The sequence below is a fragment of the Herpailurus yagouaroundi genome, unplaced genomic scaffold (assembly GCF_014898765.1).
Source record: "Herpailurus yagouaroundi ecotype Mexico unplaced genomic scaffold, PumYag 77, whole genome shotgun sequence".
NCBI lineage: Eukaryota > Metazoa > Chordata > Mammalia > Carnivora > Felidae > Herpailurus > Herpailurus yagouaroundi.
Window position 1 is genome coordinate 26,823,449 of NW_024412388.1, and position 27,668 is coordinate 26,851,116.

Sequence of the window (27,668 nt, forward strand, 5' to 3'; positions counted from 1 at the left end):
CTCAAAAGGCAGGAGAAATAGAAGGCACACAATGAAACAGCAGTAATACTGTTGTATTGATACAGGTGTATCAGTAACCACAATAAATGTAAATGTACCAAACCCTCAAGCCATTGTCAGTATAGATATAAACTAAATTCCTTAAACTATTTACAAAAGACCTACCTAAAACATAAGGAGACAAAAAGCTGGAGCACACCTGTGGTGTCAGAAGGGTAGCAAGAGGACCACTGTGGCTGCAGCGGGTGACAGGCGGAGGAGCATTAGGAGCGGGATTCGCAGGTAGCAAGGGACAGATAGTGCAGGGCCTTGTAAGTCCTCTGAGTAAGGTGAGGGTTTTGAGTGAACGTAATTCTATTTTGAAATGATCACTCTGGGATGTACTGAGAGAGAATGAAGTGGGGCAGGGGCACGTGCAGGAGACCATTCAGGAGGCAGTGTCAAAGCCCAGACAAAGGCCATGGTGACTTAGGCTGGAGTGGTGGCATCGGAGGTGAGAAGTGCTTTGGTCCTGGATATACTTGAAGATGGGACCAACAAGGTTTGCTGAAAGCTTGGATAGGGCATGTGAGACAGAGAAAGGAGTCAAGACTGACTTCAGGCTTTTAGATCAGAACTCCTAAAAGGATAAAGTTGTCATTACCTGAAACAGAGATGACAGTGGACGGAGGAGTACATTTGGGGAGGTAGGGGGAATGGGGTAAGGGTACTAGCAGTTTTGTTGTGGATATCTTAAATTTGAAATGTCTACTAAACATCCAAGTGAGATTTCAGTACACAGTTAGACACACATGCCCAGCAATTATGAGAGGACTGGGGCTGGAGATACACATTTGGAAGTCACCACGCCCTCAATAATATTCAGAGCCAGGGCGCCTGGGTGGCTCAGTTGGTTAAGGATCTGACTTTGGCTCAGGTCAGGATTTCACGGTTCGTGGGTTTAAGCACCGCATCAGGCTCTGTGCTGACAGCTCAGAGCCTGGAGCCTGCTTTGGATTCTGTGTCTCCCTCTCTCTCTGCCCCTCCCCTGCTCGCTCGCTCTCTCTCTCTCTCTCTCTCTCTCTCTCTCTCTTTCAAAAACAAATAAACATTTTTAAAAATTTTAATAAAGTAATATTCAAAGCCATGAGCCTAAATGAGCTCACTTAAGGAGTGAGTGTAGAGAGAAGTCCAGAAACTAAGCCCTGAAAAAAATCCAGTGTTCAGATCCTGGCGAGTTGGAGAGGCACTGGTGGCAAGACCAAGCGTCAGCAGCCAGAGAGAATCTAGGAGAACCTAAAAGGTATGGTGTCCTCAAAGCCAACTGACTGAGGTGTTTCAGGAAGGCAAAAGTCCTCATCTGTGTTAGATGCTGCTGATGGGTCAAGTAAAATGAGGACTGAGCATTGAACTAGTGGGTTGAGCAACATAGGCTAGTCTGATGAGAAACAACAGCTGTGCCAATCAGATTCCCTGATTCAGGAAATGTAACAAAGACCTCAGCAGCAAACAATAGGAGCCAATGTGGACATTCTTCTGCACTGCTTTTTTGCATTGCTCTTTTTTCCCTGGCAAACAGTAAAAATAGCTAACCTTTACTGAGTGCTGGCTATGTGCCACGACCACTATTATGATGCCTATTTTTAAATAGAGAAAGTGGGGCTCAAAAAAGTCAAGTAACTTGCCCCAGGTCACTCGGCTGGTAAGGAGCTGAGCTAGAATTCCAATTCATGCCATACATGTAATTACTAAACTGCACCGCCTCTGCTTAGCTAAGGGGAAAGTCTACACTTAGGGATGGAACTCACATTTATAAAGTACCACTTTGGAGCCAGGTACCTTGTGTTTGCATACATTTTCTCACGGAACTCTCACAAAGCCCCTGAGATAAATATCACTACTACTGTCATTTCAAAGGTGAGAAAACAGAGGCGTTGCCGTGTCTTCCAATGGTTGGAGTGGCAGGGAGAGAACTCAAGCACAGGCCATCTCTTAGACCGCAGCTCTGCCTATCCCTGTACCATCTGCACAATCAAGCCTGCCTTTTGCATGGGGCGAACTGGGAGTAATCAGGCCATGACAGGACTGGAAAACCTCAGAAAACTGATGTTGCCCCTGCAAACTCATCACTTAGAGGCCCCTCGGTGGTTTTGAAGGATGTGACGGAGACCCCCCAGGCTGAGTCAGATCCAGGAGTCCCAAGGCCTCCCAGCTGCCCCCAGAACCAGACCTGGGCTCTCTCCATGGGCAGACCTCTGATTTTCAGGCATAGGCTGAGTATGGGACTGACCCCACCCCGCTTCCTTCCCACCCTTTCCTTCAGGTGTGCTGGACCATCCCTACCTGTCCGGTGGTGAGGGAGCGGCTGTAGCCAGGGATGGAGCTCCGGGGATGGATCCGGGGTGGGACACAGCAGCTGGGAAAGGTCAAAATTCCAGATTCAGAATGGGGGTCTGCCAGAAAGGAGAATAATAGCACTGGGGCCTCTGAGCAGGTTCTATACCTCAGAAACCCCCAGACAGGGATCCTCCCAGGAGACTCCTGAGTGAAGAGACTCTCCTAAAGAGGCACTCAGAGAGGCACTATCTCACCAGGGACCCCCTCTTTCTGTGGGGCAAAGCGAGACTCCCCCAGTCGAATCCTAGGCAGGGAACCCCTCTGGTGCACATCTCCTGCAGGGACCCAGCATCAGCTTCCCACTCTCCGCCCCCAGCCCTCCCTGTCCTTACTTGATCCGGGCCTGGTCCACACTGGAGGAGCGGCGGGAGGTGAAGCGCCGGGCGACTGCTTTGGGGGACGTCTTGGGGCTGCCTTCTGAGTCTCCACTCTCCTCATCCCCCATGGCTTTGATGTAGCTGCCGCTCCGCATCCTGCGGCAGGGGATCTCCCCATCCTTGCCCCCAGTGGGGTAACCCCCCCAGTCATCTTGCGGCACCTGCAGGGACAGGGGCTTCTGTCTCTCAGACACGTCCCTATGAAATCTAGAAGCCAGAACCCTCTATCCCCATTGCCGGGGCGCTCTGCTAGCTGGAGCAGGCCATGCTCAGGGGCATGCAGAAGCGGAGCCAGAGGTAAGGTTTCAGCTGTCCCCTCCCTTACAGGAGATGCCTCATCATCCTCCATGGACCTTTTACTACTTAATTGAGGGCCACCTATGGAGTCTTGGAGGTGATATGCCAAGTGCCAAGAGGTTGAAGATCGGAGGCCAAAGTGACCTGTGTTGACCCACCCCCCGCAGTGAAGTATCACCTGCCCTCACCTTTCACCCCTCCTGCTCCTTCCTTCTCTTAACCTGCTGACATCCTAAATCCTCCAACTCTCCCTCCTTCCCTCTCTGAGGAGTCACAGAGGGCTCTAAGCAGGGAAGTGCCATCAAATTTGGTTCAGAAAGAGCACTCTGACTGTCCAAAGGGGGGATGCACTGTGTAGCGCTGGGAGAAGGGCAGGGGATCGAGTGGCAGGAGGGAGACCAATTAAAAGGCTTATGCTGTTAGCCAGGCAAGAGATGATGAGCCTAAATTAAGACCATGACAATGAGGGGGACGAGGAGATGGAAATGAGGTGTTAAGGAGCATCAGTGAGCCTGATTAGATGTAGGGGGTGAGGGGGTGGTGGGGGGTGCGCTGGGAGGAGTCACAGATGACTGGGAGGCTGCTGGCTGAGAACCTGGGGGATGGTGCTGTCGTTCACTGAGCCACAGAATCCCAGAGAAGCAGGTTTGGGGAAGAGGTGATAGGTCAGGGTTGAGCATCTTAAGTCTGGCAGAGAACTGCTGAGCAGGTGGTTGGATGTTCAGTTCTGGAGTTCACTGGAGAAATCTGGGTTGGAGGCAGACACGTGGGAGTCATGGGCGGCAGCTGAATCCATAGGGGTGAATGAAACAGCCCAGGGGAAAGAAGAAAGAGAGCTGGGGAGGGATTCACTGACATTTAAAAAGGGGACTGCAAAGAAAGGAAGAAAAGCCTATGAAGTCACCTGAGAAGGAGTGGGCAGAGGGGTAGGAGGGAAGTCAGGAGAATGCCATGTCATGGAAACGGGAGACATTTCCAGAATAAAAGGAGTTGATAATGTCAAATGCCACAGTGCATTGAAAGGTTAGTAATTCGGGCTGAGGAGTTAAAATCCATGTTCAAAATCTCGCCCCATCACTTGCTAGGCAAACTTGGGCAAAACTGATTACTCTCTCAGTTTCCTCATCTATGAATCAGTAATGACAATTATGCCTACATCCCAGGGTTGGTGGGAAGGATAAATAAGTCAATATGACATGCCCAGCACATAGTAAGTCCTCAGTAAATGTTAGCTATTATTATTATAAGCCTTGAAAAGTGCCTTTCAAGGAGAGCTTTCAAGAGACTACTGGGGACCAATGCCAGAACATTTTAGAGGACAGGGGATGTGGATGTCAGACTGTAATAAAGGGAGAATAAAAGGAAGTGAAGGTGTAGAACCTATGCTTTAAGAACTTGGGTATGAAGAGAAGACAGTAGACAGAAGGGGGTATGGAGTTGAAGATTTTGTAGGATGAGAGACTTGGGCATGCTTTCAGAATAAGAGAAAGAGCCAGTAAAGACAAAGCTAGCCTTTAAATGTAGGATGGAGAAGGGGCAGTCAATTCAGGGATAGAGGGGATCCCGGGGAGATGGGCTCAAACCCTGCTGGAGGGATCAGTCTGGGTGAGTGGTCTTGGCTTTTTCTCTGAGCCAAGGAAGGCAGGCAATGGGGGTGGCTGGGGATCTAGACGAATCCGTAGGTGGCTGACAGGAAGGTGAGGGAACCTGTGATGGTTGGCCTACACTAGGAAGAATGACGTATAAATAGAGGCGTGGGGGAGAGGGCTGGGGCAGGCAAGGAAGATTTCGAACACCTGTTGTAAGAAACAGGTTGAATGGGGTGAGGATGGAAACTAAGAAGGTCAATATTCAGGGACAGCATAGGGTTCAGGGGAGGGACAGAGACTCTGGGGGTGAGGCTAGGTGAAGGGACAGAGATAAATATGAGAACAGAGACCCAGGGATGGAATGGGTTCCCAGGATGGAAGTAACCCACCAGGAGGAGCAGGGCTCAGTGAAGATGCTGGAACTCAATCAGAAGAGGGTAACGCAGGGAGGAACATAAAGGAACAAGGGCTCTGAGGACAAAGAGGGGTTCAAAAGAGGGTTGAGGGAGAGCTGAGGTCCAGTGGGAGAAATAGGGTCTCAACAAAAGGGTTAAGGATCCAACAAAGACACCTGGTCTGATGGGGCCAGCTTCCCTTGCTTTTGTGCAAGGTCCCTGCAATCTGTTAGTTCTCCCCCAAACAGGCTCTGACTTTGCAATCCTCAGATGTCTTAGAACCCCAGGCCCCAAGGAATCATTCCCGTCCCTGCACTCTACAGAGAGGAGCCACAAGCAAGCAGAGAGAGAGACAGGCCAGCAGATGGGATAGCCAGGGCACTCTCTGCCACACTGCAGGGCTCCCACTCCACAGCCACTGCAGCTCCTCGCTCCTCTGCAGGACACTGTGAGGTGCATGTTAAAAAGGAAGCCCCCAGAGAGGTCAGGGCAGCCCTGGAGAAGCAGCAGGAGGCAGCAGAGTGGCAGTGAAGCTCCAGGGACAGCCAGGGCTCAGTTATAGCAGAAGAAGGGCTGGTGTTCCCTCCTTGGCCCTTTCTGCTGGACCCTTCAAATCCCAACTTAGAGGACCTCTCTACCCAGGAAAGGGGCAATTCAAGGACAACCCAGAAGTCCTGAATCCGAGAAGTTTCTAACCTTCCCTACTGTCTGCCCCCCACCCCCCTTCTTGCTTTCCCTTGAGCTCTTGTAAGTTCTCCACCCAGAAGAGCCCTAACGTGTGAAGAACTTACCAGCAAGGCCAGGGACACCCAAGGCCAGGGACACCCATGCAAGGTCAATTCTCTGTACCTTTGAACAAGCTGTAGCCTCTTCCTGGAAGACCCTTAATCCTCTTCTGCATTCGACCAACTCCAGCTCCACCAGGATTCAGCTCAGGGGCCATCCTCCCCCGAAGCTGCTCTGAGCAGTCCCCTGGCCACCACCACCCCAGGTGGGTGAGGTGCCCCCTCTGTGCCCCCACGGTGCCTCGGGCTCTGTGCTATCACAGCCTCATCACTCTATTCTACCTGCTTCCTTGTCAATCCCACCTCGACCCTGTGGGCTCCTCACAAACAGCGTCTGTGTCTTCGTCTTTATATCCACAGCACCCAGGAAAGCTCACTGAATGAATGACTGTGGATTAAACACGTGGAATGTGGGTTTGGGGGATAACTCTAAGTCTGCTGGACTTCCAGACCTTGTAATGACTTTTCCTCCTAAACCCATGGGAGACCTCAAGAAAGTAAGTCCAGGGTGGGGTGGGGTGGGGGGGTTGGCTGGCTGGCTCAGTAGGAAAAACATGTGACTCTTGATCTCAGGGTCATGAGTTCGAGCCCCATGTTGGGCATAGAGATTATAAAATAAATGAAACTTAAAAAAAAAAAAAAAGCAAGCCAGGGGTATGAGGGGTATGGGAGAGCATCCTGAGGCAGAGAAAAGGAAGGTTGAGAGAGAAGATGGTGAGAAGAACCCGATCCCACTTCAGTGAGAAGATGGAGAGGGGACAGTGTGGGATGGATAAGGGCTCCATAAGGAGGAGTCAGAACTCCTCGCCTCACCTGCAGAGACCACACAAGTGGTGAGACAGGATGGAGACAGCATGCCAACTATCATGGGCACAATCCACTCCCTAGAAGCCCTGCCCTGGTGTTATATCTGGGTCTCAGACTTCAGTGTGTCCCCAGCCTAGGAAAACCCACAGGACAGGCTCCCAAGGCTCTTCCACAGCCTTGTGGTGTCCTACTGCAGGCACCCCAGAGTGACAAACCCCAGCACAGGCACATTCTGGAAATAACTGACCTTCATATTCAAACAGTATCTGGACCACCCAGATCTGAGCAGAAAAGAGGTCTGGAGAAGGCCTGAGGGCAGGAGAACTGCTTTCCAACTGCTGACCTCTAATCTCAAGGGAAGCAACTGCCAGGGAGTACCACACTGTCCTGTCCACTGCCTACCCTCAACCTCATTCTGCCTCCGAGCTCATGAGACAGAGGCCAGCACAGCTTGTCCAAACAGCAGGTCGAAGGGAGGTCTTCCTGGCAGTGACATATAATGTCAGAATAGAAGGGCCTCTTCGTTGTACAAATGGGGAAACCGAGATCCCAAAAGGGGCTCGAGGTGACACAGTGAGGCCAGGCAGAACCTCCCTGCCTCCAGGCCTCCATCATGGGGACAACTGACTCCCATCCAACCCCTTTGATAGCTCCCCGGGTGACAACCTCAATGAGGACTGAGGACCCTGTTCCCCACCCCCACCATAGCCTCACCTGCAGATAGTGATAAGTCCTGGCTTTGGCCTTGGCCTCCGGACCCAGGAGTCCCTTGCCTGGCCCAGCCCCTGGGTATCCATCCCGGCCCTGGCTGACCATCATGGTGTGCCAGGCACTTCGCTTGACCGATTGTCCATCCAGTGACATGGACATGCCAGTGCAGGCGAGACAGCGGCCTTCCGACCCGCCCGAGCGCCCCTTGAAGCTTAAGTCCCGGTAGGACCCATCTGGAGCCTCCAGGCAGAAGGGACCACCAGGCTCCCCAGGGGGCCGCCCACCCGCTAGGAAGCCACTATCGCTGTCCAAGTTGTCATCAGAGCTCCACCAGCCAGCGGCCTTGGACTGGTGCCGCCCGTCCCCCTTGCGGTCCTTGCTCTTGCTCCTCTTGCCGTGCCGGGACTGGTGGTGGTGGTGGTGGTGGTGGTGATGGTGGTGGTGGGAGGTGTGGGGGCCTCCAGAGCCCGGGCCGGGGTAGCTGTCTCCTCCAGAGCCACCTCTTCCCTCAGCCTTGGGCCCATTATAGTCCCGCTTCCCTGGGGCCTCCAAAGAGTGGGACTTGGCGAAGAGCTTCTGCACAGAGTGAACCAGGTGCCGGATGCGGCTGGGGCTCTCGCTGCGGGCTTCCGGGGCAGTGCCAGACGCTGGCCCTGACCCGGGCCCGGCCCCTGCTGGACCTCGCTGGTATGGGAGTGTGTGGAAGCCATCTTGTTGAACTGGCAACTGCTTTTCAAACTGGTCCAGGAGTGTAGAAGGCAGGCGGGGGGCACCCTTGCCCTGAGGGTGGCCCACACAGTCTTCACAAGTGTCGAAGGGGCCCTGGCCGGGGTACATCCTGGGGAAGGTGCTGCTCCCCCCCCCCAACCCCGGCCCCCCCTGGCCCTCCCTCAGGGCCTACTGATGGCCCTTCACTCAGGCTCAGGGGCCCTTCAGGAGAAAGGTGTCCCAGGCCAGCTCTCGGGGCACAGAAGCGGGGCTCGGTGGAGAAGGCCTCCCCGGAGCCCAGCAGGTACGGGGCCCTGGAAGCTGAGCCCACGTCCATATGCTGCTGGTCGGCAAAGCGGGCTGGGCGGGGATGGCTACCGCGGTCGCCATGGTAACCCCTCATGGCCTCAGCAAGGGTTCTTCATAGTGTTGGGGGCCAGGCCCCAGGAACCTCCTGGGAACATAAAGAGAAAAAGGATTTGGAATGAACAACAGGCCACTTCACCTAAAACTATCTATTATTAGGTATTCCAGTATCCCTTTAGGTAATGCATATCAATTTATTGTAATTAATTGTACTATCTTTCCACAAATGAGCTTCAAATTCCTTAAAACAGTCATACTAGACAAAGACACAAGGGCACAAAATAATGCCATCATTCGTCAAATGCTGCAAATTTGATAAATACTTATTCACAAGACAAAATACCCTCAGCCAAATGAGTTTCTAAAAATCCTTAGGGTACCCAAAATAAAAGGATACCCAAACAGACTATATATATATATATATATATATATATATATATATATATACACACACATATGAAACCAGTCATTAGGTGAACTAGCTTTCAACAAACTGGCTGTAGGCAAATTGATCCAGAGCGCCACACCTCTGCCCCAGCCCTACCCACACCCACTGCTTCGAGGAGCCAGGCCTCAGGGTCATGGCCTCTAGCAGCAGCAACCAAAGAGAACGCTGGACCTGCATCTACATACCCACCCCCTCCCCTTCTTTCCACACCCTGTTCCTTCCATCTGGCTGCAGGCTCATTCTCCTCCCTCCCACACCCCCCCACCCACCCACTCCAGGGCTGAGACAGGAAGGAATAACCTAAGATGACTGCCTCTTCTTCTTCTGGGTTCCAAGTGTTCCCCAGTAAAATTTCCCCTTTTGCCTTTCACTCCCATTGGCCACCCCCATTCCACTGTAGGGGAGTCACACAGGGAGGAGAAACCATAAAGAGGAAGAACGTTGGTTGTACAAGGCAGCATCTAAATCCTAAACTGGGATTGGAACTCAGGAGTTCCTCCTCCCAGGAACAGTAGGCTGGAAGGGCAGGGAGGTGGTGGAGAGAAAGCGTTGGAACCAGTGCCCCTGGCCCCCATCCCAGGCTTGCCAAGGCTACAGGACAGAGAGGTCAGCTCTCAGCAAGAACTGCCTCCAATCAGGACTCCAGAGCTGCCAGGACAGGAGCTACAGCAGGAGGGGGTGTCAGCAGGAGGGACAGGGACTGAGGAGCTGGCAGACGGCGCCCTCCCTCATCCTAGACCAGGCTCCTGGGCCATCTGCTGACTAGGAGGGGATGACAGCCTCAAAGACTCCAGACAGCAGCACCTCCGAGACCCATCCTCCGTTCCTCCCCGCCACCACCTCTCCATATCCACTGTTTCAGGTTGCATCCAGAATAACCCAAGTCATTCTGATTTCAGAACCTCAATCTACTCCTCATCTCCCAGGCTCCTACAACTCACCATCCGGGGTTTCCCATCCTTGGTGTCAGGATCCCCACCACCAAACAGAATTCTAACTTCAGAAGGCTCAGGACCACTGGCTCCTGATGGAAAAGAAGAGTAGTGAGCAAAGGAAGAAAGAGATTCTCCCAGAGTCCTCAGAGGACCAGCCTCTGGCCTTGACAGTTTCCCTTCCCAACCCCCCCAAACCAGGACTGATTAGATCCCCCATGATGCAGAGCCTTTGGACCCCCGGGAAATGAAGTTGGCTTCATTATGCAAATACATGCAAATGAGCTTACAGGTTGGACTACCTCCAACTGCAGGTGTCTGTGTGATCTGTCCATGGTGCTGAGCCACTGCTTTTTTTTTTTTTTTTTTTTTCCTCCATTGCCCTCAAATATAACTCCATTCCACAAATATTTGTTGAGCAGCTACCATAAGTAAGACTCTAAGTAAGAAGTGTGTAGAGGTGATTTAAGTGTGGTCTCTGTCATTGAGAGGCTTATAGTCTAACAAGGGACCAATCCCACATGACAGGGTTATTTTAGTTCGCTATATTTTTGCACAAGCTGTACCCTCCTCCTAGAATCTCCTTCCATCTACTCCCTTCAACCCTTTCTCTTGGCTAACACTTAAACAGATGAAGCTTCACCGTCCCTTAAAGACTTTCTGTACTCTTATTCTGGGTTATATCTCTCTATTGGGCTTTCATAACACCCTGGGTTCCCCCATGAAAGAAACATAATACTGCATTGAAATTGTCTGTTTCAGTTTCTGTCCTCTCAACTAGAAAGTGGTCTTTTGCAGTGTAGGAACCATATCTATTTATCTCTGAATCTCCAACACCTCACTCAGGGCTTTGTCCAGAGCAGGTGCTTAATAAATTGTTCACCAAGTAGATGAATAAATGACTGGACTAGAAAGGGGTAGCAAAACATTATGCTAGTTCAGATGAAGACAGGAACAGATTTAATAGAGGGAGAGTGAGGAGGCTTCCCAGAGAACGATGTGTTTGGGATGGAGAACAAGATGGCTGTGTGTTCTGAAGACAAAGTGGTGGGGGAGAGAGAATTCCCAGAGGAGGAAACAGGAGGCACAAAGGCAGAAGAGGTGGGCAAATAAGGAATTCTTAGGGGTGGGCTGTGGGAGTTCCAGCAGACATTTAGGGTTTGGCAAATACTGGGATGAGGTGGGAGAGAGAGAGAGAGTCAGGAAGGAAGACAACTCTGAAGTTTGCAGCAGCCGTGACTGGAAGACTAATGATGCCATTATTAGACACAGGGATGTCAGGAAGAAGAGCTAGCTTTGCAGGCATGATTAATAGTAGTGGAAGAGACACAGTCAGACATCAGGAAGAACTTCCTGACCCTGAGGAATGTGAGACAATGGAGACAATGGTGGAGTCTCCTGGAAATCTTCCACAGAGGAGAGGGTGAAACATGCCCAGCCCCTGGCCCACCCTGTGGCCTGGACTGGAGAAGCTGTTGGTTACCTTTCCTGAAGAGAACCTGGGGTGACCTCACAGATATCAACTGCTTGGCTCTAGATAACAATTCTTCTCCACTGCCCTTCTCTGGGGAAGCAGAAGTGACTTCAGACCAAGAGGCCTCACAAGCAGTTGTTGGAAAAGCTCTTGGAAGCATCTCTTTGCTTTGGAAAGAAATTTTGATACCCTGGTCCTTCATCCACATCATGATCCTCCTCCTCTTGCCCAGGCAGGACCCACGTTTGAGACTCACAGCACAAAAGTCCACTTTGGCAGAAGCTCAGACCATCTCATTTGCTTTGTTTGTGGTCACATCAAGGAGTGTCATGCTGAGCTTCCCAAGGGTAGATGTTCCCAGGCTCCCCCTACTCCTTGGCCCTGCCTCACACAGGTGCTGCTGTGAAGCCTCTGAACCTCCATCAAGATTATCAAACTTCAGTCCCTTTAGCATCAGTCCATGTTCTCCCAGCTCTAAGTCTCAGGGGAGATGGGCTTCTCTTCAGACAAACTACCCATGTCCTATAGGGTAGCACTGGGTAGTGGAAAAAGTACAAGCTCTGAGACCAGAAGGTGTGTGACACTAGACAAGTGACCAGATGATGCCCACTCATCTATCTCCCAGGATCTTAATATCAAATGATAAAATGTATATGAAACCATTTTATGAACTCTAAAAGATTACACAATGTAATCCCTCATGTGAACGCTTTATTCTGAATTTGCAAAATCCCCAATGTCCAAATACTAAACTATGATCAAATGCAAAATGCTGGGGGAAGGAGATACCCAATTTATGGATTTCCTAAAGAAAAGACATCATTGATGTAGATTGGATTATACAGGCTTCCTCTTATATGGTATGCTTTACCATCACATTCTCCTGCTGTCACCTTATATACTAATCCATAGAGAGGCAAAACAAGCAAGGAGGGGACTAATAATTCCATCTATCACCAAGACCTACGGATTTTGCTTCCTAAAAATAGATCTGCCCACTATTTCCATATCCACCAACAATGGTTGGCTGCCTAGCTAAAACTCACTCTCAACCTCCCTTCCCCCTTCCCAGCACCTGTAACTAGAGGCTACAGGATTCACTTTTGGCTAATGATACATACATAAAACTCGATGGTTTCTGGAAAATATTCTGCCTTTGTGATAAAAGGAGTGGAGCTTGCTAGTACCATCCTTCCTCCCTTTCTTCTAGGCTTGAATACAACCATGAAGCCTGGAGCTAAGGCGGGCTGTCTTGCCACCATGAAAGAAAGGCCTAGAGAATCCCAGAAATGCTAGTCCTGGAGTCATTGAGCCACGGAACCAACATAAGCCGTCTGCCTTCCTCTGGGACTAAATGTGGTAAGAAATAAACTCTTCTTTATTTAAACCATCGTTGGCCAGGTTTTCTGTATTTGTAAGTAGAAAGCACCACTAACCAATCCACCTAACTCAGAACACCATCTCCTGCCTGAGCATCTGAAAAATCTCCTAACTGGTCTCCCTGCTTCCTTTCCTACCCAGCTTCCAATCCAAATGGTCACTTGGAAACAGAAATCTGATATTGTCACTTTTCTGCTTAAACCTCTTTACTGGCTTATTGATGTTCTTAAGATAAAACACCATAACCTGTCCAACAAGGCCTGCAGGGTCCGGTCCTTCCTACGTTTCCAACACCCTCTCACAACATGCTCCCCCTTGCTTTCTCTGCTCCAACCAGGCCACTCTTTTTGCAATCCCATGATCCCATCAGGGACCTGTTCCCCCTGTCCAGAAAGCTTTTCCCGCCCACCTCTGCCTTGTTAACTCCTACACACCCTTCAGATCTCAGCCCCGTTGTTGCTTCCTCGGGGCAGCTTTCTCTGGCCTCCCCGACTAGGTCAGATCTCCCTGCTGTTTGCTCTCAAGGCATTAGGCACCTGCATAGCTCTTATATCATTACCATTTTCAATGTGTGTGATTTGGAGATTGTCTGTCTCTCCCACTACACTGTAAGCTCCATGTGAATGTAGGAATTCCATCCATCTTATTCACCCCCGCCCCCAGAATGATGCTTGGCATATGGCAGGTGTTTGTTGAGTGAATGTGAGCATTTCACTTATGACATCTTATTTCATTTCCACAATTATTCCAAGGGATCGGTACTATCCCCCCCCCACTTCCATTTCACAGAAAAAGAAACTGAGGCTGGGAGAGGCTAACTGATCTGTCCTGGGTCACAGAGTTGGTGGTAAAACCCAAAGTCAAACTCAGTGTTGCCTCACCCCAACACCTTAGCTTTCCTCCCACCTGTGCTGTCAGCCCAGAGAAGACACCCTTATTAAAAGCCATTCTGAAGTAAACACAGTAATGAAAGTGAATTTGTCAAAAGAAGAAGAAAACAAACAAACAAAAACCTCACATGTACCCACACACTCCAGAGCAAACCAGAGTGTGGTATATGGTTTAGCCTTTTCCCCAAAGGTGAGTACTGAGTTTGTTCCAAGTCCAAGGTCAGATAAGTACAGAGTAAAGGAAGCTCCCTGAAGCCCTATGACAATTCTAGGTGCTGGTGGTATGTTCCCCATCTTACTGCATGAAGTCACCTCTCTACTATCCCAGGACACAGAGAGTTGCTCAGGTGATGAACCTCTGGGCCCAGGGAAACAGCCACTTTTGCAATTGCCTGTGCTAGCTCGGGAAGTGGAGAGTGGAGGAGTCTGGGAGGGTGCCGTGTATGACAAATTCTCTGATGCAGCTCGAATCTATCTGGGAATGGAAGAACTGGCACACATGCCGTCACCAAGAAATTACCCAATTTAGCACCAACTACACAATCCAGCAATTAGTTTCTTAAACCGGAACTTGCTGCGGGCCGCCAGGCTGGCGGGGTTGTTGTTACAAATCTCACTGGGAAACCAGCTGTGTAATTCGCCAGGAGGTTGTCACTGCCCCAAGCAATTACCTTCCAGAAAAAGAATGGAAAATGGAGGAAGGAAAAGGGCTGCAGAGGAAAGAGTCAGAGTGTTTTCTTTTTCTTTCCCCCAGGGCCCTGCCCAGCCAAATCAGTTGCTTTTCATTTTCTGAGACCCAGGCAACTCACAAACTCCCTGGATCAAAGCAGTTATGGGTGCAGACTCTGTTGTCAGACTTTCTGGGTTCAAGTCCCTTTCCACTTACTCACTTGCTGTGTGTCCTTGGGCAGGTCTTAGCCTCTCATCTGTAAAATGGCAATAATAATAGAACCATCAGAAAGGTAATAGTGATGTGATGGTTAACAAAGTGCAGTCTTTAAAGCCCTTGTACCGTACAGAATACTTAATAAAAGTAGCTCTCATTATCTGTCCTTTCAATTTTTTTTTAACTTCCTCTATTGGTTTACAGTGTGACCTTGGGTGGGTCACTTAATCTCTCCAGGACAACCATATGAGACCAAAGGTATTCTGCTGGGAAAAAAGCAGTTCTTAGTCAAGGCTGTCCACACCTGGGCACCAGGGAGCCAGACGTGTTTGGCAAAAGCCAATGTCTCAGAGGTAGACACAAAGCGATGCCTTGGGCAAAGCAAAGATAAAGATTTCAAAAATCAAATGTTAACCGATTCATGCCTCCCCCCACGAAGCTGTCTGGGAGAGCTACACGCTGGACACAATGGTCCAGATGGCAGCAAAGGGGTACAGTTGCTCTCTTGCTGGGGATCAGCCCTATCTAGTCCCCTCACACTGGAACCTATGAGGTCATCCCCATACCAGTTCCAACACAACAGAGCTTGCCACAAGCAAGGCCTGGAACTCATTTTGCTGCTGTAGTCCTGAGCTTCTGCAAGTTTCAGGCTTTGCCTACCCATCCCCTTTCCCTGTGTCAACTTAACCAGCATGGCCAGGATTCTGCTTCAGTTTTCCTGTCCGGTCCTCCACCACCCCCTGTCCTAACAGCAGCATATGTGGCGGGGGCTCACTACTGGGGAGCCTTAACACACAGCCAATGACCTGTAGCCCATACTCCTGTGTACATGGGTAGGCGTTCCTCCCCCAGCTGTCTGCCTCCTCCTGCATCCAGTTCTGCCTGAGCCCCCCTGACCATTTCAACACTTGGCTTTGCCCAGCTGCCTTTGGCAGCATCTCTTGTAGCTGGGCTGGTGCCCTTGTCCCTGACCTGTCTCAATCCTACCACCAGCCCTTAGGACCCCAGAGAAAAACTTCCTACACTTACTGCCCCCAGAAAATGGAGAAGGAAGGAGGAACAGAATATTAGGAGGAAGGCTTGGGGTCTTTTTCATTCCCCTTTATTGCTTTATTTAATCAAGTCTTCCTGGGGGGTCAGGGTAGGAATTTTACAGAAAACAGGCTTACTGCCCCAAAACACTCGAGACATTTAGGTAGAGGCAAGTCTAAATCCATCTCCTGACCCATTGGACAGTGCTCAGTCTGTGAATAACCCACACTACCTATAATCTCTTTGAAAATCCCACCTCAGGGGGCTTTGCACTTGATGTTCTCTCTGTTGGAACGCTCTGCCCCAGATATTCCCATGGCTTCCTCTGCCTCATCTTTCAGGTCTCAGCTCAGAGAGGCCTTCCCTGACCACTCACTAACTAAAGTTGAGCCCCATCCCCCAGGTACGCTCTACATCAGCCTGCTTCATTGCCTTCATAGCACTTATTGTTCTTTGAGATTATTTTCTTTATCTGTTACATGTTTATAGTATGTCTCCTGATAGTAGAACATAAGCTGCAGGACGGCATGGACTTTGTCTGTTTCATGTGCTGCAGTATTCTGGGTGTCTCGAACAATGCCTGACATTAACAGGTGCTCAAAAAAATATCTTCATGGGGGCACCTGGGTGGCTCAGTTGGTTAAGTGTCCAACTCTTGATTTCGGCTCAGGTCATGATCTCACGGTTTGTGAGTTCAAGCCCCACATCGGAGCCCACTGGGCTCTGTGCTGACAGTGCACAGAGCCTGCTTGGGATTCTCTACCCCCCCCCACCCGCCTCTCTGCCCCTCCCCCACTCATTCTCTCTCCCTATAAATAAACTCTCTCAAAAAATAAACTAAATATATAGATATACAAATATAGACATATATATCTGTGTATCTGTATGAATGAAAGTCTTCACTTGCTACCCTCATCCACTCTACTCCTGTGCCCAATAGCCCAGAGAAAGGACCTCCACTCCTTTCCATCTAAAAGCTTTAGAGAGCCCCTGAAGGATTTAGTATTAGAAGTCCAGCCTCCAAACCCAGCCCTGCTCACCATACCTATCTAGCCCCTCTCAACTGGGCAGATACAGATGGGTTTTTTTCTAGCTGCATCTGGGTCTCTCCAGATGTGCCCCTTTGCACAGTTTAAGGAAGGCATTTGGGAGAAAGAGGAAGAAAGAGTGGGGAAAACGACTCTCCCCACACTGCAGAAAAGAATGAGACTCTGAGGAGGGAATCTCAGGGCTCAGGGTCCACCACCCACACCAAGTAGGTCTCTTTATTCAGACTCTCTGGGTTCCAGCTCCTCTCCCAGCTGGGGCCATATAGCCAAGAGACACCAGAGCAAAGTTCAGTTTTCCTCCTTCTCCAGGGCTGCCAAAGGCCCTGTGGGACACAATTCAGCCTGGTCTCCACCACCCCCTCCTCCTTCCTAATTGCAGCCATGGCCAACTGCTTTTGGCCTGCTCCTCCCTCCCTGCCAAGTGAACCAATTCTCAGTCTCTTCTGCCTTGTCATGTCCATGTTCCCCCTCCTGAAGATCTCCAGAAGCCTCCTTTGGGGGAAGTCATGCCTGCCCACTGCTGTAAGGCAGGACTCTTTAGGACCAGACTCCTAGAGGACCCTGGTCAGAGGCAGCTAGTCAGAGAGACTGTGGGACTTGAGTTAAACTATTTGGGTTCATGTCCCAGGTCCACCACTTACTAGACATGTGGGCTTAAGGAAGGCCCTTCATCTCTCTTGAGCTCTCTTCACCTCAACTTCCAAATGGGGGCAAAAACAGTTCCTTTCTCATTGCATTGTCACAAGGATTAAGATAATACAGGCAAACTGTCCATCAATCCTATTGATAATGAGGGAGAAACCACTAAAGTGTGTGAGGTCTGGAAGCAGGGTCTCTAAGACCATTCTCAAATGGCCTTGGGCAAAGGCTGTAGCCATACCTGACTCAGGTTTGGATCAGAAATGGGTGCTCTGGAAACTCATTTGTTTCATGTTTCACCCAGGACTTTCTGTTTGCCTGAGCTCCTTTGGAAGACTTCCTACACCTTGAGCATGCTGAAGATAGCAGAGCAGCCCTGGCGGCCAAAGATAGTGGCATTTGAGACTAGAGGCCCTTGATTTGCAGACCCACCAAACCCTGAAGCCAGGGCTGGTGGTCTCTCTTCCAACGCCAGGGATCTGAAAGGGAAAGCCCAGTGACCTTGTTGCTGGGTATTGGAAAGACAATCATCTGCCTCAAACCATTATATTGCAGCCTACCTGCATGATGCTGAAAAACTTGCTTATCTGTCTGAGTCCCAATTTGCTCATCTGTAAAATAGGGATAATACCTACCTCCTAAGGTTGTGGCAATGAGTAAACAAGCTGATCTAACCAAGGCAGCTGACACTTATGTCTCCATATGGTGGCTTCTTTTGACTTTAGCACCCCAGCACCTTCTGCCATTTGCAGGTGTTTGATAAAATTTGGGCTGCTGCTGCTCTGGCCTCCATGATGCTGCCAGACTTCACCCTGCCAGAGCCACTAGAGAACAACAGGTAGGATCCCAAGCCCATGGCAAGGGTCCACTGGGCAGCAGTTTCTCAGGCAGGCCAGGCCCATGGCCTTTCTTACCATCTGGCCCAGATGTCTGGTCTCTTCATGGAGTCCAGAATTTAGGTCTGCCTCCTGAGTTAGCACACTGTCCTGGAAGCTCTCTGTGTCAGCTTGGACGGGGGCTGCCTGCATCAAGACCTGTCTCCTCCTCTGGGTTTCTCCTACAGGGGAGTCACACACAGGGCCCCCATGAAGGCTGGTTGGTTGGCTGGCTGCCAGAGTTCACGTGGTAACACCTCCCACCCCTTACCACTGCCTGATCCTGTCCCAGCCTCCAGGGTACCTTAGCCTCTGCTCTCCTCTCTGGATTTCTAGGCTTAGCAGGAGCCACAACCACAGTGGGAGACAGCATGGGGAGAGGAGACAGTACAGACTGTGAGATCCCTCCGTATGGAAGGCCTGCCCTCCCAGCTCTGCCCTCTGAAGAACAGTATCCATTCTTCCAAGAAACCTTACTTACTTACGAGTGCCCTCCCCATCAATCCCAGGACACAGCAGTTGCTATCTCCTCTTAGGCCCCATACTTCAACCCAATAGGGTAAATATTTGTTTGTAGCCTGTGAGCTCCTTGAAAACCAGGATTCATCCGATCTGTTTCTGTATGGACAAGACCTGGCATACAATAGACGCTCGGTAAGTGATTGAGCCATCAAGAAGTAGTACCCCTCAGCTGGGGCACAGGGCGTAGAGGAGAGACAGAAGATGGCAGCGGGGAAATGACTGCCTGCAGCTGGATCAGAACTCCCCAGCAGGCAGAGCTGGACCAGGGTGATGTGGGTTTCCTGAAGAACGGGGCATGTTCTGTCTAGGGAAGCATGTTAGCAGAAGTTGGAGGGCCACTTTGGAGGGATGCTATAGAATGGATTCAAGCACTGAACACCTTTCAGACAGACAACCTCTGCTGCCTTTCAACTCTGAAGTCCAAGGTGCAGCTCTGTGAATGCCTACAACGGAGCAGGCATTGTGTCAAGTGCTTTTGATGCATACCTTTATGCAATCCTCGCAAACTGTCCTTTGCGGTGGGTACCATTTTTACTCCCATTTTACAGATGAGGGACTGAGGCTCATTGAAAAATATAAAGAAAATTGCCCAAGGTCACAGGGGTGGAGGAAGAGGAACTGAAATCTGGTCTGAGTCCAGGCCCAACATTCTCAACCACTGGGAGACCAAGCCCAAGCAGGTCAAAAGTAGCATGTCTCTCTGACCAAATGGATTTGATGAAGCCCCCAAGTGGACTCCCAGTGTGTCCTGACTCATCACTCAGCCTCAGAAAACCTCCATCCCTGCTATCCCTCCCTCGCACATGGGCACATGTTGCCAAGGCTGCTTATTCACAGTTTAACATATGTGCTCATCCAGAGTCAGATTACACAGCCATGCATATCATCCAACACAATTCACGTGGCATTTGTCATATATATAGGCATCATCTACATAATGTGCACAAATACACACAAACTTGTTCCCACAAGGGTTCACACATCTGCATGTTTATCCAATGGACATTGATGCTTCTACACAGAGAAGCTGCACAGATGCAAACCTCACATACACGTTCATTCACATGTTTATCCCCAAACAACAAATATACATGTTCATTCCACATCACTCAGGCACCCACATCTGCTCAATGTCGTACACCAAATCCTCCCCCAACAAGAACTTTATCCATTGTTCCCAGATCCAGTACTAGGCCCAGGTGAGCAATGATGCTCCCTCCCTCTGGGGTTGGCCAGGCAGTCCTGAAAGGGGGAGAAGGCTCAGCCTGCCTGTGATGGATGGAATTAATCTATTGAGCTGGAGAAACTAAATAATTAAATCCCTAATCACCCCCCCAAGCCAGCCCAGGCCAATATAGCTGAGGGAGGGAGGGGGCTCTGAGGCCCAGACCAATATCCTAGAGAGGGGGAGGGGCTTGGGAAGAAAGAGATGGACAGAACCCTCCAGGAGTGCTCTCGGGGAGGAGCTCTAGCAGGCCGGCAGACAGACAGACAGACAGACATGGTTCTCAAGGGCCACAGGCTCTCCCTTTCCATGCTTGAGAAGAAAGCCTACCACCATCCACTGATACAGAGTGAGAGGATTGTGCCCCCCCCCCCCAGACCCCTCCCTTCCCCTCCACAGATGCATCCTGGGAGTGCATGGGGATAGCAGACAGACACTCAAACTGCCCAGGACTGTGGCTGCCAATGGGGTCCGCCCAAAGTGGTGCTGATCCTACCATCGGTAGGGGCCTAGCACACGCCTGCCTCATTCAGAGCAGGTCCCTCCACAGCCTGATGCAGATGGCAGGGAAGGACCCCTCCACACAGGTGCACCTGCTTCCCTCAGGAAGTGGGTCCAGCACGTGGCTCAGAGGCTGAGAATGGGGCAGAGGCCTGGGCAGGGGGGCTCACGGAATCAGCCTGGGAGCAGGCCCCAGTCCCATTGGCTGAAAAGTGGGTCATTTTCCTTTTGAAAAATAGTGAGAAAATGGAGAAGTAGGTCGGGCTCTCATCCCCTCAGCCCCAGGCACCATCCCCGACTTGTCGGGTGGGGTGAGGAGAGATCTGCACATGCCACGGCCCGGCCCCATCTCCCCCAGGACGCTGCCAGGGAGACCCCCAGCACAGGAGGCCAAGGTCATCAGCATTACTCAGGACACCCAAGGGCACGGGCACTCAGAGGCCAGGACTGGAGCTCAAGCCCCACCCTGCCCTGGGGGCCCTGGGGTGAAAGCAGCTAGGGCCAAACCACGGGCAGGGTGGGGGCTCCAGCACACAGGACCCTGAGGAGCCTCCTCCCATCCTCACGTCTGTCGTGATACCTCCTCTCTTCTCCCTTTCCTCTTCGTCCACGTGGGCAGAGTCGTTGCCATGACACCGCGGGCAGGTGGGCGGCTCTGGCGGCAGCTTCGGCCCAACCCCCAAGCTCGGAGCCCAGGTGGGAGGGGAGCGGCGACAGCGCCCCCGCCCCTAGTCCAGATGGAGAGATTGGCAGAAGGCCCCCAGACACCTAGAGCCTGCAGGGGGCTCTAGCACTGGCCTGGGGGGGGGGGGGGGGGGGGGAGGAGGCAACCCGAGCGCGAGCCTGGAGGTCTGGGAGAGCAGCTCAAAGAGGGCTGTAGGCCTTAACCGGCCCTACCCCAGTGCGGGGAGCGGCACGGGGCGGGGCTGGCCCACCACTCCCACTTCTCCCCTTTCTCGCCGGCCCTCGTCCCGGCTTGCCCCACGCCTCGAGTCTCAGTCCCTTCCCGCCGGCCGCCAACCAGCCCCGCCTGAGGTCTAACCTCAGTCCCGCACTCTGCTACACCGGCGCGATTCCCCGTGTCTCTTGGGAGAGAGGAAAACTGCCAAAGTTGAGACTCTCCGAGAGATTCCTCCCCTACCACCCCCACCAACCCCCCCCTCCCATCCTCTGGAAAACGGGTCCCTTTTCCCTGGATGTCCCCACATACCTGAATTCACATCACAGCCTGGGGGAACCACTCACTCCTGAGCCCATACTCGGCCAAGGCACCCACCCCACCAGGAGAGAGGACCCAGAATGGAGCAGGGAGAGGAAGAGGGGAGGGAAAATGCTGAGGAGGCTGCCCTGCCTCCACCATATCTGCCTTCAGGAAGGCTGGCCCAGAGCCCTGAGTCCTTTCCGGGTCTGGGTCCAGACCCGAGGGCCTCTGTCCTAAATCTCTGTGGCTCTGACCTCCTAAGACCCTTCTCCCTGTCCAGAATGTTGTTCCCTACTCTGTTCCCTAAGGCAGGAGCCCTGTATCACTGACCAAATGGAACCAGAGGGAGCCCTACACAGCAGCCCTCTGTAATCTGGCTGGCAGGGGTAGGCCTAGGTGGGGTGGTGGTGACAAGACCCAGAAGGAAGGGAGAATGTCAGCCAGGGTTATCTGGAAGGTGTCCGGCTTGCCATGGGGTGTTCATGACATGCAAACCACATACACACATAAAGACATTTTTACTTTCTTCCTTAGCCGTCTCCAGCTGAGACAATAGATTTGACTGGCCAAAATACATACGTGTGCATGTGTGTGCACAGGAGTGCACGCATGCATGTGTTTACACATTGCATCTCCTTTTATCCACCTCTACTTCCACTGTTCTACATCAAAGCGGCCCTCATCCTAAGTTCTCACCAAAGTTACTTCAGCAGGCTCCTAACTGGTCTCCCTACCTCACATCTTGGCCCAACCCCCATCTATTCTCCTCACTGGCTGCCAGTGTGATCTGTCTAAAATGTGTTTATTCAACAAATATGTATTGAATACCTACTCCGAGCCAGGCACTCCTCTGGACACAGTAAATACAGCAGTGAACAAAACAGACAAAGCTCCCATTCTGAAGAAGTTTATATTCTAGTGCAGCATGTATTATAGATAGCATGTATATTAGAATGTATAGGGTATATATCCCCTACATACACCTCTGAGCACCACAGCGTCTGATCAGCCTCGGGCTTGGCTCCCTGACTCCGAAAAAGATGATAAACAAAGATATTTAATAATGGAGTGGGGTGAGGAGACAGAAAGACAAGGGGATAGTCAAGATTGACTGTGGGGGAGGCCTCTCCAAAAATGTGACTTTTGAGCAAAGACTTGAATAAAGTAAGAGAGCAAATCACATGGGTATCTGGGGGAAGAACGTTTCAAGCTGAGGGAAAAGTTAGTACAATGGCCTCAAGGTGGGACTGTGTTCACCATCTTTGGTTCTTGTGGAACCAAAAGGCAGCCCTTGTAGGGATGACACCTGAGATCAGGGAGGTCACCGGTGACTGGGAGGTCAGCATTTATGTCACTCAAGCCCCACTAAGCACTTTGGATTCCATTCTGAAATGAAAAGCCATTGGAAAGGCAGGACCTCATCTTACTCAGGCTGGTTTTCCAGGGGAGAATCTGTGGGGGAGGGGGCTGGCAACGGGGGAAATAGGGAGACCAGCTAGGACATTTCCTGTCACTGAAACACCTTTTCCTACAGTTGTCCACCTGGGGAATACCTGTTCTAACTTCAGGCTGTGGCTCAAGGGCCTCCTCTCCTATGGATCCTTTGCCAAACCCTTCTCCTCCCCACCCCAGAACTGGCCAACCTCTCTATAGGTCTCCACCACCTCCAACGAACACTTATGTTGCACCACCTTCCTTAATACTCTCCTTACTTGGTTCCAGGTCTTTTACCTTCCCTAGATTGTAAGTTACCTGAGGTCAAGGACTATCCCCAGTGTCCACTACAGACTGTAGCAGATCGTAGGCATAAAATAAACATTGGCTGAATGAAGGGATGCATTGGATGAGGCACGTGTGGTGTAAAAGGGACGATCTGCAGGCTGTTGTTAACATGTGAGTGGGTGAGTGAGGTGCACATGTATGCACTCACCAGGTGCAATTAGGCCAGTGTTAGCATATGCCCACATATCTCTGCATACTCTGTTTATATGTATGTTTGTTAGCATGTAAGTACATGGTGACAAATACATTCCTGTAGATTTATTCATGTGTGTACATGTTAGAATGTGCATTTAGGTCAAGGTAGGCATACTGAAGCATAGACAAGTAATATACACAGACACACATACACACATATTGCCACATGCCCTGCACGTGTGAGACTCATACACATACTCAGGCCTCTCTAATATCCCTGCCCCTTTCACCCACCAAGGCTACTTTGTTCTGCTTGATTCTTGAAATGTCTGTGATCATGTTAATGTTTAATCTCCCATATTCTTTCCCCACATACACTCCTAAGCGCCATAGCATCTGATCAGCTTGGGTTCGACTCCCTCACTTAGCTATCCTCAAGGCCTGTATAGGTTTCTCCTCTGAAAACCCACATCCTATGGATGGTGGTGAGGAACATGAAAATTTGAGACATCTCAAAGAGGCTGCTTTCTGGAGAAGAGCCACAGGCGTCAGAGTGGATCAAATTCAAGCCTGTGGGAAAACAACTTTTGGACAGCCCCAGTGTTCAGCCAGAATCTCTCTCTCTCTTTCATTCTTTCTCTCGGTCACATTTATTCACATGACCCAACTTAAGTGCATATATTCATACGCTATTAATTCATGTGTGCACATATGTCCCCACATCCATGCTCACATGCAAACTTAAACACATATGCACCGTTGAGCGAGCACCCCAATACACACACACACTCACACATAGGTTTAATTAATTGTCTTCAAAGTCACATATATACGTGGATGCGCACATAAAGTCATACATACATATACTTATGTATACATGTCTCAACACTTATACACAAGTCCGTTAATGTGTTTGAACACATTCATACACCATACTCATGCATATGTGTACATATCCACAGTCACATACCCACTCACAGGCAGAAAAACACATACATGTGCACTGGAAGAGCAGAGATATACAGTCCATCCCCTGACTTCTATCCTGTGAAGAAAGCCAGGAGTCCATATTCTCTCCAAAGGACATCACAGGTTTGCACTCCCTCTCTTTCTTGCCAGTCTCCCACTTCTCCATTTGGAAAGTTGTTCCTACTATCAATAGGATATGTCCCACTCCTGGACACACCCCATTCCCACCCACTCTCAGAAAAAAAGTCATTCTAAAAATGGGCTCTGTTATCCCTTTGTCCGATGCCTGTAGTAACCAATATTTCCTCAGGCAACCTGGAGGATCAGTAACAATGAAGCAGATGCACCTTGGAGTAGGTGTACTTTTACCCACCGAAGAGGCAGCTCCCACCCCCACCCCCATATACATATGTAACTCTTAAATTTAAAAAGAGAAAATAAAGAGAAAATATCAAGATCAGAGTTTTTCCTCCCAGTACCTCTGGATATGGTCCACTGTTCCCAGACTCCAAAACAGTTACTGGAGCAGAAGAAGGAACAGTCAGATTATCTCTGGGCCCTAAAACCTCCTGAGATGCCTCTCCTTTCCTAGAGGGCAACTTCATGATGTTCAGTGGACCTCTTCCACCCCAGCCCAAGGACCCTGCCAAAGAGAGGATCTCAAGGCTCCAAAATGTAAAGATGATGACCTTGGCTCAAGATAACAAAAAAAGCAAGTATTTAAAAAACAGGAGCTGGGTAGGGAGCAGGGAGGGAAGCTGAAGACACCTCCCGGCAGGAAAGTGGCTGCCGGAACATTGGATCATGAATAGCAGGACTCTCCAAGGGGCCAGGGAGAGGGAGGTGGACATCCAGTATTCCGTGTGGGGGTGGAGGGGTGACTGCTTCAGGCAGTAGCAGCAGATCCAAAGTAAAGTCTTATCAAAGCTGTTATGTAACCAAGGGAGCTGAGTGGAGCACAAACACCTCCCCTCCCCAAACAGGCACCCACACCCACACCCACCACCTCCCAGCACCCACAGCATAGGAAAACTCAGCTCCTCCCAAGCAGCTAGAGAAGAGCAGAATCATCTTGATGAGTTACATCAAAACCATGATGGGTGATGGGCTCCTTATTAACTAGAAGTCACATCTGGGAAAGAATGAACTGGCTCAGCTTGGGGTCCCTACACACTTCCCCCTTTTCTTGAACTCCCTGCCACACCCAGTTTTGCCCAGCATCATCTGGAACCCTCTCTGCTCTCCCCTCAAGAAGGATCCCATTTGAATATTTGATTGTGCTCTTGGGGATGGGAAGTGAAGCTGCCATCAACCCCTCCTGCCTGTTGTTCCCCCACAGTCTCATCTGCATGTCCTGACATTTGGCTCTCATCCCCCTGGGATGACAAGGGAAAGGACCTGGAGAAATAAGGCCTTGCTCTACTCCCTTCTGAGTTACAAAGATGAAGTCCAAGAACCCAGAAAATTGAGATAACTCTAGGTTAGTGGGGAAAAGATTTCCAAGGAAGCTGAGGATTGAAACCCAGACCCTATCCCCTAATTTCAGGGGGAGGGGTTTCTCCCCCAGATCTTCCTCTTCTCATTGCCCTGTCTCCAGTGGCTTCCTCCTTCTCTGCTCTGTGGCTCTGAACAACCCCACCCACTCTTGAATCCTTTGCTTGGAAATCTTCCTCCCCAACAAAAGTCTCTCCCAAATGCTGCTCTGAGCTGTGTTTGGGGTAGGCAGAGCATGAGACAGGCTTGCAGAATATTTCACTGTCCCCTGCCTCAATTCCAAAGTATGCCAGGCAAAGGAGTACCACATAGTCAATCAAACTGTCCTGAACTCCTGAGCTCTATCTACCCCAGGCCTAACTAGTAAACCTAAGCTCTCCTAATCCAGAACTGTCTTGAGTCTGAACTTCTGAGACCCAGTAAGAGAAAAGCTGGTGCCCATACCCCTGAGCTTCTTGCACTAAAAACTGTCCAGAAGAGAGCTCACAGCCACAATATCATCCTCCATTCCTACCTCCACACTAACAGAAAGGTGGTTTTGGAAAGGGGAGGGGGAACTGAAACAGGAAAAGAGGAATCCTTTTCTCAAATACCACTAATAATTGTGAGGCCAAAGACAGAGGGAGGACCCCAGAATCTATCTTTCCATCCAGGGACTCCTTCCTTGGAAAGTGGGTCATCTGGGAGAATTTTTCTAGTGAGCCCTCAGCACTGCCTAGTCACCATTCCATCATCGGGTCCCAACGCAGCCCCATTCAAGACCCAAGACAGTTCCGAAGAAGCAGATTCCCGCCGAGTCCCGTTCAGCACTCGGGACAGCTCCCAGCGACTCTGAGGGGCCAGTCCCCAGAAACCCAGGATGCTTCACCCCCACCACACAAGGGTGCTCTTTAAAACAGAAGCCCCTCTCCCCTGCCCATCCCACACTCACTCCCGTCCACCGGGAGCACCTGGTATTGCTCCCTTCCTTCTATGTCCAAAGAGAGAAAAGAAACCCAGACACGAGGCTTCCCTGAGGGAGCCTAGAGAGAGGACCCCACCCACCTCCTTTCAGCCCTGAGCCTCTCAACGCCACTCACAGCTGGTTCTAAAAACCACTTTTCCTTCTTAACCACCACCCCAAAGATAAGAGAAATACTCACGTGGGGGCTCCCAGCCCTGTAGGCAGATGTGGTGGGGGGAGGCAGAGAGAGGTAGCTCCCCACACCCTGATCTGAGCCCCCTTTCTGAAGGAGCCAGCTCCCATCTGGACTGGGGGGAGGAGAGACATGTGGAAGCACTGATTGAGGGGAGGGGAGAAGGGAAAGGGGAGGAGGCAGTAGCGGGGGACTGCGGGGTGGGGGTGTCGAGATGGGGGCAAGGGAATCCTTTTTAATTTCATTCTCTCCCCATGTCTACATCAGCCCTGCAGGCTCAGCTCTTTAATATTTACACATAGGAAGAGGAGAGGATGAGAAAGAACAGAGAGTGAGGGGAGCAGGAGATACCTGAGCTCAAAGGACACAGAGGCAGGGGCCTTCAGGAGCTGGGAGTTTGAGCCCCCCACATCATTCCCAGCCCACTCCCATTCTCAGCTCTTGACTGGAAGGAAGGAGGAACCCTGGTACCATTCTGTCCCTTTGTTAACAAGACACTTTGAAGCTGCATCAGAAAAAGATCAGATCCCCACCCACATACCTGGACACCCCCACAAACCCAGATTTCTTGGGTGACTTATGTGCAGATGGTAGAGGCAGTATTCATGTGCAAGCATGTTCTGATACTTGAAAGCATGTTTACATGTGGGTTGCTGTGTAGAAGCATATGAACATGTCAGCTAGCAT

The 27,668-nt window shown here is 50.7% G+C and overlaps 1 protein-coding gene across 1 annotated transcript in view; it reads right to left on the minus strand.

Moving 5' to 3' along the window:
- DLGAP3 (DLG associated protein 3) overlaps positions 1-27,078 on the minus strand; it is a 59,184-nt gene extending 32,106 nt beyond the window's left edge. The window contains 6 exon segments of the mRNA XM_040468702.1: positions 2,323-2,395; positions 2,709-2,914; positions 7,341-8,201; positions 8,203-8,499; positions 9,801-9,883; positions 26,988-27,078. Of these exon segments, the coding sequence (XP_040324636.1) occupies positions 2,323-2,395; positions 2,709-2,914; positions 7,341-8,201; positions 8,203-8,448 (1,386 nt within the window). The 5' untranslated portion in view covers positions 8,449-8,499; positions 9,801-9,883; positions 26,988-27,078.
- Between the last annotated feature and the right edge of the window lie 590 nt (positions 27,079-27,668).